Source organism: Bombina bombina, chromosome 1, assembly GCF_027579735.1.
Source record: "Bombina bombina isolate aBomBom1 chromosome 1, aBomBom1.pri, whole genome shotgun sequence".
In the NCBI taxonomy this organism is placed as follows: domain Eukaryota; kingdom Metazoa; phylum Chordata; class Amphibia; order Anura; family Bombinatoridae; genus Bombina; species Bombina bombina.
In genome coordinates this window covers 1,182,703,167-1,182,717,135 of record NC_069499.1, presented here as the reverse complement: position 1 = coordinate 1,182,717,135, position 13,969 = coordinate 1,182,703,167, and the positions used below count along the sequence as shown (strand labels likewise).

The following is a 13,969-nucleotide window of genomic DNA, read 5'->3' as shown; positions in this document are numbered from 1 at the left end:
AAGAGAGCACACAGCAAGAGCTGTCCATATAGCTCCCCTCAGGCTCTGCCCCCCAGTCATTCTCTTTGCTGCTCTAACTAGTAGCATCTCCACGGGGGTGGTAAAGAGTATGTGGTGTTAGTTGTAGTTTTTTATTTCTTCTATCAAGAGTTTGTTATTTTAAAATAGTGCCGGCTTGTACTATTTACTCTGCAGCAGAAAGTGATGAAGATTTCTGCTAAGAGGAATATGATTTTAGCACCAGTAACTAAAATCCATTGCTGTTCCCATGCAGGACTGTTGAAACCAGAGAACATCAGTTGGGGGGAACAGTTTGCAGGCTTAACTGCTTCAGGTATGATCAGTCATTTTTCTAACAAGACCATGTAATTCTAGAAGACTGTCAGAAATTCCCTCTGGGATAGGTAAGCCATTTTTCTTAGACTCTGTATAAAATATGATGTCTTGTATTAAGGGCTCTATGCTGGTTGACACTATTGTGGGCTTAAAAATCGATTGCTTTTGAGCATGTTTTTCACTATAATTAAGGTGTTTTTTCAGACTTTAAAACACTTTTGGGGTTTAATTTGCGCCTGGCACTTATTTGGACACCTAATCTAGTCAGAAAGGCCCCTCCACTCTGGATTGAAGAGGGAGGAGGCCTCATTTTCGCGCCTCAATTGCGCAGTTGTTTTGCATAGGCAGTTCATGCAGCTTCACGTGGGGAGTCCAGAGGCATCAGAAAAGGCTCCAGGGAGGCTTATTTCCTACTAAAATAATCCCTAAGGAAGGTAAAGGCCACAGTGAGAAGCTGTGGCATAGTACTGTAGTGTGTTAACCGGTTAATAACTGTTATTAGCTCCGGTTTGGGCATTAAGGGGTTAATTGGTCTGAAAATTTGTGTGCAATCTTTTCAAAGCATTAAGACACTGTGGTGGAAATTTCATTAAAATCGGATGTTTATTTGATGGTTTTTTGATGTTTCAGTAATAAAGTGTGCACTTTTATTATTTAAAGAGACGGTAACGTTTTTGTCAAAAATTATTTTTATTGCATTGAAGTTCTGTTTAAGTCTGTCAAACATGTCTGAACCTTCAGATAGCTTATGTTCTGTATGTTCAAAGGCCAAGGTGGTCCCCCCATTAAATTTATGTGTGAAGTGTGCCATAGCGTCCAAACAGCTTAAGGACCATACAATCACACTTAAAGATATAGCCCAAGATGATTCTTTAGCTGAAGGTAGTGAAGATAGCTCACTATCCTCTCCTTCTGTGTCAACACCAGCTATGCCCGCGCAAGCGATGCCCAGTACATCTAGCGCACCAATTGCGATTACTATGCAACAGTTAGCGGCAGTAATGGATAATTCTCTCTCAGCATTTTTATCCAAACTGCCAGCTTTTCCTAGGAAGCGTGACTGCTCAGTTTTAAACACAGAAAATGAGCAAGCAGACGCAGAGGATAATTTATCTGTAGTGCCCTCACATCAATTTCTGACACAGGAAAAGTTTCTCAGCAGGCAGAGCCTGATACCATAGCGTTTAAATTTAAGCTAGAACACCTCCGCGCCCTACTTAAGGAGGTCCTAGCTACACTTGATGATTGTGATCCTTTGGTGATCCCAGAAAAATTGTGTAAAATTGACAAATTCTTAGAGGTCCCAGTACACACTGATGCGTTTCCGATACCTAAGAGGGTGGCGGATATAGTGACTAAGGAGTGGGAGAAGCCAGGTGTACCTTTTGTTCCCCCTCCTATATTTAAGAAAATGTTCCCAATCGTTGACCCTAGAAGGGACGCGTGGCAGACGGTCCCTAAGGTAGAGGGGGCAGTTTCAACGTTAGCTAAGCACACGACTATTCCAATAGAAGACAGTTGCGCTTTCAAAGATCCTATGGATAAAAAATTAGAAGGTTTACTTAAGAAAATTTTTGTTCAACAAGGTTTTCTTCTTCAACCAATTTCTTGCATTATTCCTGTAACCACTGCAGCTGCTTTTTGGTTTGAGGAATTAGAAAACTCGCTCCAGAAGGAGACTCCTTATGATGAAGTTATAGATAGAATTCATGCCCTGAAGTTGGCTAATTCTTTCATTACAGATGCCGCTTTTCAGTTAGCTAAATTAGCGGCGAAAAATTCTGGTTTCGCAATAGTGGCGCGTAGAGCGCTTTGGCTAAATTCGTGGTCGGCGGATGTGTCGTCCAAAACAAAATTGCTTAATATTCCTTTCAAGGGTAAGACCCTATTCGGGCCAGAGTTGAAAGAAATTATTTCAGATATCACTGGGGGAAAGGGCCATGCCCTCCCACAGGATAGACCTTTCAAAGCTAAAAATAAGTCTAATTTTCGTTCCTTTCGCATATTTCAGGAACGGACCGGCTTCTACCTCTACAGCCACTAGGCAAGAGGGTAACGCACCCCAGCCCAAACCAGCATGGAAACCATTGCAAGGCTGGAACAAGGGTAAACAGGCCAAAAAGCCTGCTGCTGCTACCAAGACAGCATGAAGGGATAGCCCCCGATCCGGGACCGGATCTAGTAGGGGGCAGACTTTCTCTCTTTGCTCAGGCCTGGGCAAGAAATGTTCCGGACCCCTGGGCACTAGAAATTGTCTCTCAGGGGTATCTTCTAGAATTCAAAGACCTTCCTCCAAGGGGAAGGTTCCACATGTCTCGCTTATCTTTAGACCAGATAAAGAGACAGGCATTCTTACATTGCGTAGAAGACCTTTTAAAGATGGGAGTGATACACCCAGTTCCAACAGCAGAACAAGGACTGGGATTTTACTCAAACCTGTTTGTAGTTCCCAAAAAGGAAGGAACTTTCAGGCCAATTCTGGATTTAAAGATCCTAAAAAAATTCCTCAGAGTTCCATCATTCAAGATGGAAACCATTCGGACAATTTTACCAATGATCCAGGAGGGTCAATATATGACTACCGTGGACTTAAAGGATGCGTACCTGCATATTCCTATCCACAAAGATCACCATCAGTTCCTGAGGTTCGCCTTTCTGGACAAGCATTACCAGTTTGTGGCTCTTCCCTTCAGGTTGGCCACTGCTCCCAGAATTTTCACAAAGGTGCTATGGTCCCTTCTAGCGGTGCTAAGGCCAAGGGGCATTGCAGTAGCACCTTACCTAGACGACATTTTAATACAAGCGTCGTCATTTCACAAAGCAAAGGCTCATACAGACATTGTTCTAGCCTTTCTAAGGTCTCACGGGTGGAAGGTGAACATAGAAAAAAGTTCTCTGTCCCCGTTCACAAGGGTTCCCTTCCTGGGAACAATAATAGACTCAGTAGAAATGAAGATCTTTCTGACAGAGGTCAGGAAGTTAAAACTTCTGAACACTTGTCGAGCTCTTCAATCCATTCCTCAACCCTCCATAGCTCAGTGCATGGAGGTAATAGGACTTATGGTTGCAGCAATGGACGTGATTCCATTTGATCGAATTCATTTAAGACCATTGCAACTGTGCATGCTCAAACAGTGGAATGGGGATTATGCAGATTTGTCTCCCCAGATTCAAATGGACCAGAAAACCAGAGACTCACTCCTCTGGTGGTTGTCTCAGGATCACCTGTCTCAGGGAATGAGTTTCCGCAGACCGGAGTGGATCATTGTCACGACCGACGCCAGCCTCCTAGGCTGAGGCGCGGTCTGTAAGTCCCTGAGGGCTCAGGGTCTATGGTCTCGGGAAGAATCTTTTCTCCCGATAAACATTTTGGAATTGAGAGCGATATTCAATGCGCTCCAGGCATGGCCTCAACTAGCGGAGGCCAAATTCATCAGATTTCAGTCGGACAACATGACGACTGTAGCGTACATCAATCATCAGGGGGGAACAGAGAGTTCCCTGGCAATGAGGGAGGTATCCAAAATCATCAAATGGGCAGAGGATCGCTCCTGCCATCTATCAGCAATTCACATCCCAGGAGTGGACAACTGGGAAGCGGATTATCTGAGTCGTCAGACTTTCCATCCAGGGGAGTGGGAACTTCATCCAGAGGTTTTTGCCCAGTTAATTCAACTATGGGGCATTCCAGATCTGGATCTGATGGCGTCACGTCAGAACTCCAAAGTTCCACGTTACGGGTCCAGGTCCAGGGATTCCAAGGCGACATTGGTAGATGCCTTAGTAGCGCCTTGGTCGTTCAATCTAGCTTATGTCTTTCCACCGTTTCCCCTTCTCCCCCGGCTAGTAGCCAGGATCAAACAGGAGAAGGCTTCGGTAATTCTGATAGCTCCTGTGTGGCCACGCAGGACTTGGTATGCAGACCTGGTGAATATGTCATCGGTTCCACCATGGAAGCTACCTTTGAGGCAGGACCTTCTAATTCAAGGTCCATTCGAACATCCAAACCTAGTTTCTCTGCAACTGACTGCTTGGAGATTGAACGCTTGATTCTAGCTAAGCATGGGTTTTCGGAATCAGTTATAGATACCCTGATCCAGGCTAGAAAGCCTGTCACCAGGAAAATTTACCATAAGATATGGCGGAAATATCTTGTTGGTGCGAATCCAAGGGTTACTCATGGAGTAAGATTAGGATTCCAAGGATTCTATCTTTTCTCCAAGAAGGATTGGAGAAAGGTTTGTCAGCTAGTTCCTTGAAAGGACAGATATCTGCTCTGTCTGTTTTGTTAAACAAGCATCTGGCAGCAATGCCAGATGTTCAGGCGTTTGTACAGGCTTTAGTCAGAATAAAGCCTGTCTATAGACCTGTGGCTCCTCCATGGAGTCTAAATTTAGTTATTTCAGTTCTTCAAGGGGTTCCGTTCGAACCTCTACATTCCATGGATATCAAGTTACTATCTTGGAAAGTTTTGTTTTTGGTAGCTATTTCTTCTGCTAGAAGAGTTTCTGAATTGTCTGCTTTGCAGTGTAATTCACCTTACCTGGTGTTCCATACAGATAAGGTCGTTTTACGTACCAAACCTGGTTTTCTTCCAAAAGTGGTTTCCAATAAGAATATTAACCAGGAAATAGTTGTTCCTTCTCTGTGTCCTAATCCAGTTTCTAACAAGGAAGGTCTGTTGCACAATCTGGATGTGGTTCGTGCTTTAAAGTTCTATCTAAAAGCAACTAAAGACTTCAGACAAACATTGTCCTTGTTTGTCGTCTATTCTGGCAAGAGGAGAGGTCAAAAGGCGACTGTGACCTCTCTGTCCTTCTGGCTGAAAAGCATCATCCGGTTGGCTTATGAGACTGCTGGAAGGCAGCCCCCTGAACGAATTACAGCTCACTCTACTAGAGCTGTGGCTTCCACATGGGCTTTCAAGAATGAGGCTTCTGTTGAACAGATCTGTAAGGCAGCGACTTGGTCTTCACTGCATACGTTTGCCAAATTTTACAAATGAGATACTTTTGCTTCTTCGGAGACTATTTTTGGGAGAAAGGTTTTACAAGCAGTGGTGCCTTCCGTTTAGGTTACCTGACTTGTTCCCTCCCTTCATCCGTGTCCTAAAGCTTTGGTATTGGTTCCCACAAGTAAGGATGAAGCCGTGGACCGGATACACCAATGTAGGAGAAAACAGAATTTATGTTTACCTGATAAATTTCTTTCTCCTACGGTGTATCCGGTCCACGGCCCGCCCTGGCACTTTGGTCAGGTTTAAATTTATTTTTTGTAAACTACAGTCACCACTGCACCGTATGGTTCTCCTTTTTCTCCTAACCGTCGGTCGAATGACTGGGGGGGAGGAGCCTGAGGGGAGCTATATGGACAGCTCTTGCTGTGTGCTCTCTTTGCCACTTCCTGTAGGGATAGAGAATATCCCACAAGTAAGGATGAAGCCGTGGACCGGATACACCGTAGGAGAAAGAAATTTATCAGGTAAACATAAATTCTGTTTCTTCTTTATAGTAGTGTCTATTACATGCAGTTATATGAAAATTAGTGTATACTGTCCCTTTAAAGTAAAAGTAAAGTTCGGTGGTCAGCTATGCACATTTACTTGGATATGATAAAAATAATATGAGTTTCGTTCATCGTTTTTTTCAAAGCAATCTCTAAATACCATTTTCGCCGCAAAAAAAAATAATACTTTTACTATTTTCAAATCATCCCGTTTTTCTATACATATTGCACTTCCTTGTCACGTATTTATTTTAACCCAATTGACTTTCTGGCCGATCGGCGGCCGTGAAGCTACGTCATGCTAACATGCAATCAAGTGCGCATGCGCCAAATCTATTTTACACAGAATTATGTCTGACGCGCGTGCACAATTCGCGGCATGCGCACAGCTTCTTCTCTTTTTCAGCCGATTCTCACGGTTCACGGTTCTCGCAACTGAAGCGGCTCGGATTGTCAAATAGCATAGTACTGAATGAATACATTATTGCTATTCATTCAGTACTGTGTTTCCAAAATATGTTTACGCATGCGCGTTGAAGAATGGGTGAGAATAAAATCGCATGCGCATTGTAGTCCTGATCGGCGATTCGCGCATGCGCAATGCTTTGAGGTATCGTGAACACGCATTTATACTACGTATAGATCGGGTGGGACCACTCTATACGTAAAGGCTAAAAAATACAGGAAGAGGAGGGTGAGCGGAGCAAGGATGATCACGGTAGGGAAATAAACTATTAAAATATAAAGTCAAATTTGAGAAATAAAAAAAAAAACATAGCGATCCTTACATATTAGTGCTAAAGATTAAATCGATGTGATGCACAGCTTTAAAATTTACTTTTACTTTAAGAGCAGAAGATTTGAATTCTGTCAGTTCTGGAAATGAGCAAATCTGACTCCCTGTGATCTGGTCTATTCACTAGACTAGATGTTTTATGACATTAGGCTAAGATAACATTTCCTGCAAAGGCCTCCTCCTCCTTGTAAGGCTGTGACAGGAAGCACAACTGTAGTGTAAGGAATAAAGGTCAAATACATTTAAATAGATAAATAATACAAAGTTCAATGATATTGCTTAGTGCTTTTTTATTACAACAATGTTTGTAAGTCTATGCCTTAAAGGGATAAGAAACCCAAATATTTTCTTTCATCATTCAGACAGAGCATGCAATTTTAAGCAGCTTTCTAATTTACTCCTATTATCACATTTTACTTAATTCTCTTGGTATTGTTATTTGAAAAGCATCTTAGGAGCTGGACCATTTTTTATTCAGCACCTGGGTAGCGCTTGCTGATTGGTGGCTAAATGTATCCACCAATCAGCAAGCACTACCCAGGGTGCTGAAACAAAAATGGGCCAGATCCTAAACTTAAATTCCTGCTTTTTCACATAAAGATGCCAAGAGAACGAAGACAAATTGATAATAGGAGTAAATTAGAAAGCTGCTTAAAATTGCATGCTCTATCTGAATGATGAAAGAACAAAAATGGGTTTCATATTCCTTTAAGACATTGATTAGATCTGGAGTACATTTTGTATATTTGTTGAATTTATAAGAATGTGTTGTCATAATTATAGACAAATGGCAATTAATTAAGATCTCTGTTTGCTATTTAAAGGAATAGGAAAGTCAAAATTAAACTTGTATGATTCAGATAGAGTATGTAATTTTAGGGCACTTTTAAATTCACATCTATTTCAATTGTACTTTGTTCTCTTGGTATTCCTTGTTAAAAAAGAATATGCACATATCCTATACTAGTGGGAGCTAGCTGCTGATTGGTGCCTGCACACATTTGTCTCTTGTGATTCACTTACTAGATGTATTCAGTTAGCTGCCAGTAGGATTGCAAGATAATGAAGCAAATTTGATAATAGAAGTAAATTTTAAAGTTGTTTAAAATAGTATGTTCTATCCAAATCGTAAAAGAAAAATTTGGGGGTTCCTGTTCCTTTAAGACACTTTTAAATTTGCTTTGATTTTAAATTATTTTTGTTCTCTTGGTATCCTTTGTTAAAAAGAACATGGACATATACTAAGACACAACAATGCAGTACTGGGAGCTAGCTGGTGTTTGGTGGCTATACACATTTTTCTCTTGTCATTGGCTCACCAGATGTGTTCATCTAGTTCACAGTAGTGCATTGCTGCTCAGGAGCAGACCCCAGCAATAGTACTATAATAAAATGTTACAACATTTTCTTTTTACCCTTTTATGTCACTTTAAAGGAACAATAAACTCTAAATTAAACTTTCATAAATCAGATCCTGCAATTTTACACCACTTTCTAATTTACTTCTGTTATCTAATTTGCTTTGTTTCATTGAAATCTTTTATTGAAAAGCATATCTCGTTAGGCTCAGGAGTAGCAATGCACTACTGGGAGCTTGCTGCTGATTGGTGGTTGCTCATATATGCCTCTTGTCATTGATTCTCCCAGTGTTTTCAGCTAGCTCCCAGTAGTGTACTGCTGCTCTTTCAACAAAGGATACTAAGAGAATAAAACACATTTGATAAATTGGAAAGTTGATGATTAAAATGGTATCGGTTATCCGAGTCATGAAAGAGACATTTTGGGTTTAAAGTTCCTATCACAGTACAAATAAAAACAACGGTGTTAAATAATTACAATGTGTAAAAGTGCAATTCTAGATAAAGAGCTCCCCCATGGGGTACCATTGAAGTATTACACATTTTTCCTTAGTAACTATTCTTTCAGTTCTTATGACTTTATATCATTTGTTTCTTTGCTATTGCAGATTTGAGAAGGGCAGGATCTACACATTCATCGGAGAGGTTGTGGTGTCTGTAAACCCCTACAAGAGTCTCCCCATTTATGGGAAAGATACTATTGAGAAATATAAAGGGAGGGAACTTTACGAAAGACCCCCTCATCTGTTTTCCATCGCAGACGCTGCTTATAAGGCCATGAAGAGGCGGTGTAAGGACACATGTATAGTAATATCAGGTATTGCTTTTCCCTTTCTTACCTTTATAGCCTCTCACTTGTTGTTCTTGTTTCCAACCTCTTTGCCCTCCAAAAACACTTCCCTCGTTATTGATTTGCAAAAGTTCCCCTATCTCTTTACCTGAATAGGTATATTAACAAACAGAACATTTGCAGTAGAAAAGGAACCGAAACTTAAAGTGAAGACTAATTTAAATGTTGTTCTTACATTATGTTTGCATGTCTGTCTGACACCTTTATCAAGTGGATATTTCTACCAAACGTCTTTTTTTTTACACATTCCTTTCCTTTTTAGTCATGTGATGATACAAGTTAAATTGTAATTACTCTTGCACCTCTGCAGCAGTCTGTTTGACGGAGAGTTCTGATAAACAACAGTAAATTAAATTGACTCCACAGATATCTACAGACATCCACGAATATCTATATCTTGGCTCATCATATCCCCAGACAGTACTCTCCAGAAAGTAGCAAATTACTGTAGCCTCCAAAGGGAGGGGGGATTACATAGAAAATATATGATGAGAGTAGGAGCCTGGTGAGATATATGAGCCAAGATCTAGAAATCACTGTATATTTTATTTCATCACCATTATCTTAACTCATTCTAGCCAATATTTACCAAAAATAAGTGATTACAAGACAGTGCCAAATGAAGGGTGGGTAAATTCTAACAGCAGAAAATGAAAATTCTTTCCAAAATTTCTTGCTGCTATCACACATCCAACTTGTGTTAAATAGTCCATAGTGGCAACTTAGATAGATATAATAGCCATAACAAAAAACAAGGGTTAAATTCCAGAGTGTAACCTCATATAGTGGTTCAGCAGCAGAAACCATAAATGCATCCAGTACAAGTAAATGCTTGTCATTTCTCAATCTAGATAGGACATGAGCCAAAGCTGGGAAGAATTAGATAAATACATAATGTTAAGCCCATTTAGTCCTGGAAATAACTGATATTGCATGTACCAGTTAAATGGACAGTCTAGACCAGAATATTTATTGTTTTAAAAGATAGATAATCCCTTTATTACCCATTCCCTAGTTTTGCATAATCAACACAGTTTTATTAATACTCTTTTTACCTTTGTGATTATCTTGTATCCAAGCCTCTGCAAACTGCCCCTTATTTCAGTTCTTTTGACAGACTTGCATTTTAGCCAATCAGTGCTGGCTCCTAGGAACTCCATGTGCGTTAGCACAGTGTTATCTATATGAAACACATGAACTAACACCCTCTAGTGGTGAAAAACTGTCAAAATTCCCTGAGATTAGAAGCGGCCTTCAAGGGCTTAGAAATTAGCATATGAACCTCCTAGGTTTAGCTTTCAGCAAAGAATACCAAGAGAACAAAGCAAAATTGGTAATATATGTAAATTTGAAAATAGTTTAAAATGACATGCCCAATCTGAATAATGAAAGTTTGTTTTGGACTAGACTGTCCCTTTAAGCATAGGACTTTAAGATAACCATGATGCAAAATATGGATAATGTGGCATTGCACGTTGCTCATAGAGAAATTATGTGCTACCATACACAAAGAAAAACTCTACAGTATGTTATTGAGGTTGAACATTCCCTTGCTCTGACCATAGTCTGAGAGAAGTATCTACAACTCCCTAAGCACTAAGAAACCTACAGGAGTGTTAGGTGTCCCCTTCAGGGGGTAAGTGTCAGTGCAGGCCAAAGCCTGGGGCCTAGTGTACCACCTGAGGCATATGTAGATTACCTGATAAGGGCCCCTTAGAATGACTCAGACCACGCAGCATTATGATCGAAAGCCAATTCTGTTTATTGCACAGTGCAAGCCTTTCTTATAGTGACATACAGGGTTAAGGGGATGACACGTTAGGACCGCGTCATCTTACACAGTTATACAGAGCAATTTACAAGGAAAAACTGGAACATGAGTTTCTCATAACAATATTTACAGAGTCATAACAAACTACCATCTGCAGAGACAACCAAGTGTCTAAAGCCTCTTGTTTACATTATCTTATTCTATCTTACTTCTAGGCATTAGGCCAGGGTACATTGGCAAGGCCGAATAGCTAAAGAAACTCATAACATGCATATAATTCTCACTGCATAATACCCCAGTATAATAAAGTCTATTCATTACAAAATGGCTGCGAGGAACAAGATGGCTGCGAAGAACAAGATGGCTGCCATCAGGTTCATATTACCCCTAACATACCATCCTTTTATTCTAACAGAATAACATAAAAATAGACAGGCATAGAAAATTAGTAAAGCCTTATATTATGGTAACAGAACTCTATAAGAATACTAAAGAGAAAAATATTCGCATGTCGTGATATACTTTTATAGGCTAATTGTCACTGCATATAGGTACAGTCCCTCCAATACCTTCCATCTATCCTCCAGCCTTCCCAGAACTACCGGTCTACCAGCACAGAGACCCAACCAGCCCCCATCTACCCCCAAACAACGCTGCATCATCTATCTCTCCACCTGCATTGCTAGCACCCCCCAATATGTCCAACAGTTCCTTTTCCACAGTAAAGCATGACATAGCAACAGCACAACTGTCTCTAGGTGGCCTCTGAATACTTTAAGAACAGTCTTTGTCCATTTGAGAGCGCTGCACCTTGACACTTTGCTATAATACAGTTCTCCAACAGTTCATTTGCAGTAGGGGTGCTTATCCACGGTTCTTCCGCAGGGAGATACTGGAAATCTGATGGTTTGTTCATGGGGTAGACAAGGCAACCAGTGGATACCCATGGCAAGCAGACACTCGAGTCACAGGGAGTCTAGAAAGCAAACAGAAACAGTACAGGATGAGTACACACCGCAATACAATCACAATTATGTCCAAATAAAACGTCACTTTTATCCTATGTCATTTAAAAATCAAACAAAACATTGTTGATATATAATACAACTTAAATACATTGACATTTCTCAGAGAATAATTTACAACTTCTCTATACACTTTGAACTTCTAAAAAAATAAAAGAACCTTGTGTTGCTTTATTCTGGATGGCTGCTATCTATAATGTTTATAATTCTCCAACCTAAATTCTCTCACACTCCTATATGAGGAAAGCATGCAAACAGAACATCATTTAAAACTACAAGCTCTTTTAAAGGTAAACACATCTTTATGGTAAGAATTACTCTCTTTGACAAACATCAGGAATGACCAAATTCACTTTGTAGATACCATACTAATTAATACAAGGGAAAAAATACCTTTGCTTTCATAAACTATAATTATGCTATTCCCTGAAACATTTCTCTGTATATTTACTATAAACTTCTAGCTTAGACGTGTCCTCCTTATGTTCTAAAGGGTGAAGGGTCTAAAATATTATGCTATGTTGCAGCATTTTCCTTGAACATATTTTCTTATACTCAGTGGGCCATTCAATAGGGTACAATGCTGCGAAGTTCACAGTTACATTTATCTAAAGAGTTACTATGTTAAGCACATAAACTACAATGTGCACTAATACCAATGAAGCATATGATTTCTTAGACCAAGTATGATCAATAAAAATAAAACAAATACAAGAGAATACAAAACAAGCAATATAAGGAATGGAGTTAAAACAATACTCCCCTAATTTAATTGGTTGATCCTGTAACAGCATAACAGGACTTCCATATCGAGCGGTAAGGCACAGTCCAGAGAAGGATAGTCTTTATGTCCTGAAGACACACATCAGAGAAAACAGTCATGGATTACCCAGAGTCCAGTTCTGGGGCTGGTACCAGCATGCAAAGCAAAGAATGGATCCAAAGATAATTCAGTAACTTTTTTTACTGCAGTATGATGGTTAAAACAAGCTTGACAAAAGGTCTTTCATCTTTATCTTTTCTTTCTTTAAAGGTTTACTTGCTTTCAATCTTTAATCTTTTGAAGAGTGCACTTATGGAATTTTGCCTGTACAGATTTTACCTAAATATGGAAACTCAAAAATAATTCAGTTAGTGTGTTTCAATCTCTGAAGACAGCATACTCTCATCCTGCAAATACAAATATGTTAAGAACAAAATAGAAAAATAAAACATTTTAGGCCTCTGAAATATGAGAGCAAAATAAAACACAGAAAGACAATAAAAAGATCGACAATCCTAGGGACGTATTGCATCCTGCATAGGGGTAAGACAAGGAAATTTTAGGGCACAGCTGGTATTCCCCCCTTCTTTGCCTGCTACATTCTTTAACACAGAGATTTCTCTATTTATCAAACAGCAGTACTTACTGACCGTGTTTTTAAAAAAATATTTCTGTCTTTTGCAGAAACTATTAACTCTTCTTTTCTTTTACCTTATACATGTAATTTTCTCTGTGCATTCTTATCTATGAGCAGTTCCCCTTTCTCAATACAATAATAACATGCACAGCCACTTAATATTTTCTACGCACAGCATAAAAAAAAACACAAACAAAGCAAAGCAAGCATCAGATATCAACATGAGCTTCAGGTGGGTAGCAAAACTCTATTATGGGAATGAATATGGGAAACTTCAACACACGTGAGACTTACTCACTTCACTGCCAAGTTGCCCGGGGGACCTTATCTTAAAAGAACCTCCCGTCGACTGGCATACATATATTACTTGCGCGCTTATCACCGACAGGACTCACAATACCTGTCGTGTCCCAGCACAGGACTGATAACCTGTCTGGAGGGGTATCACAACTGCCGGCAGGACTTTAACCTCCGCAAACCTGTGCTTCAACCACAGGAACCCCTTTAACCTTATATCATTATCATCAACACCTATTACCAGACTAAATTTAGGTTCAAATTCACAGAAAGAAAGCATGGTAAAAGCACTCATAGTTACTCCCTGCGAATCCCACTGTCCTGACGCCAAAACTGTTAGGTGTCCCCTTCAGGGGGTAAGTGTCAGTGCAGGCCAAAGCCTGGGGCCTAGTGTACCACCTGAGGCATATGTAGATTACCTGATAAGGGCCCCTTAGAATGACTCAGACCACGCAGCATTATGATCGAAAGCCAATTCTGTTTATTGCACAGTGCAAGCCTTTCTTATAGTGACATACAGGGTTAAGGGGATGACACGTTAGGACCGCGTCATCTTACACAGTTATACAGAGCAATTTACAAGGAAAAACTGGAACATGAGTTTCTCATAACAATATTTACAGAGTCATAA

General features: G+C 40.0%; 1 protein-coding gene across 1 annotated transcript in view; it reads left to right on the top strand.

Annotated features, from left to right (window-relative positions):
• MYO1D (myosin ID) overlaps nucleotides 1-13,969 on the top strand; it is a 361,825-nt gene that overhangs the window by 108,380 nt on the left and 239,476 nt on the right. The window contains exon 2 of the mRNA XM_053699796.1: nucleotides 8,604-8,812. Within this exon, the coding sequence (XP_053555771.1) occupies nucleotides 8,604-8,812 (209 nt within the window). The remainder of the gene's footprint in view (nucleotides 1-8,603; nucleotides 8,813-13,969) is intronic.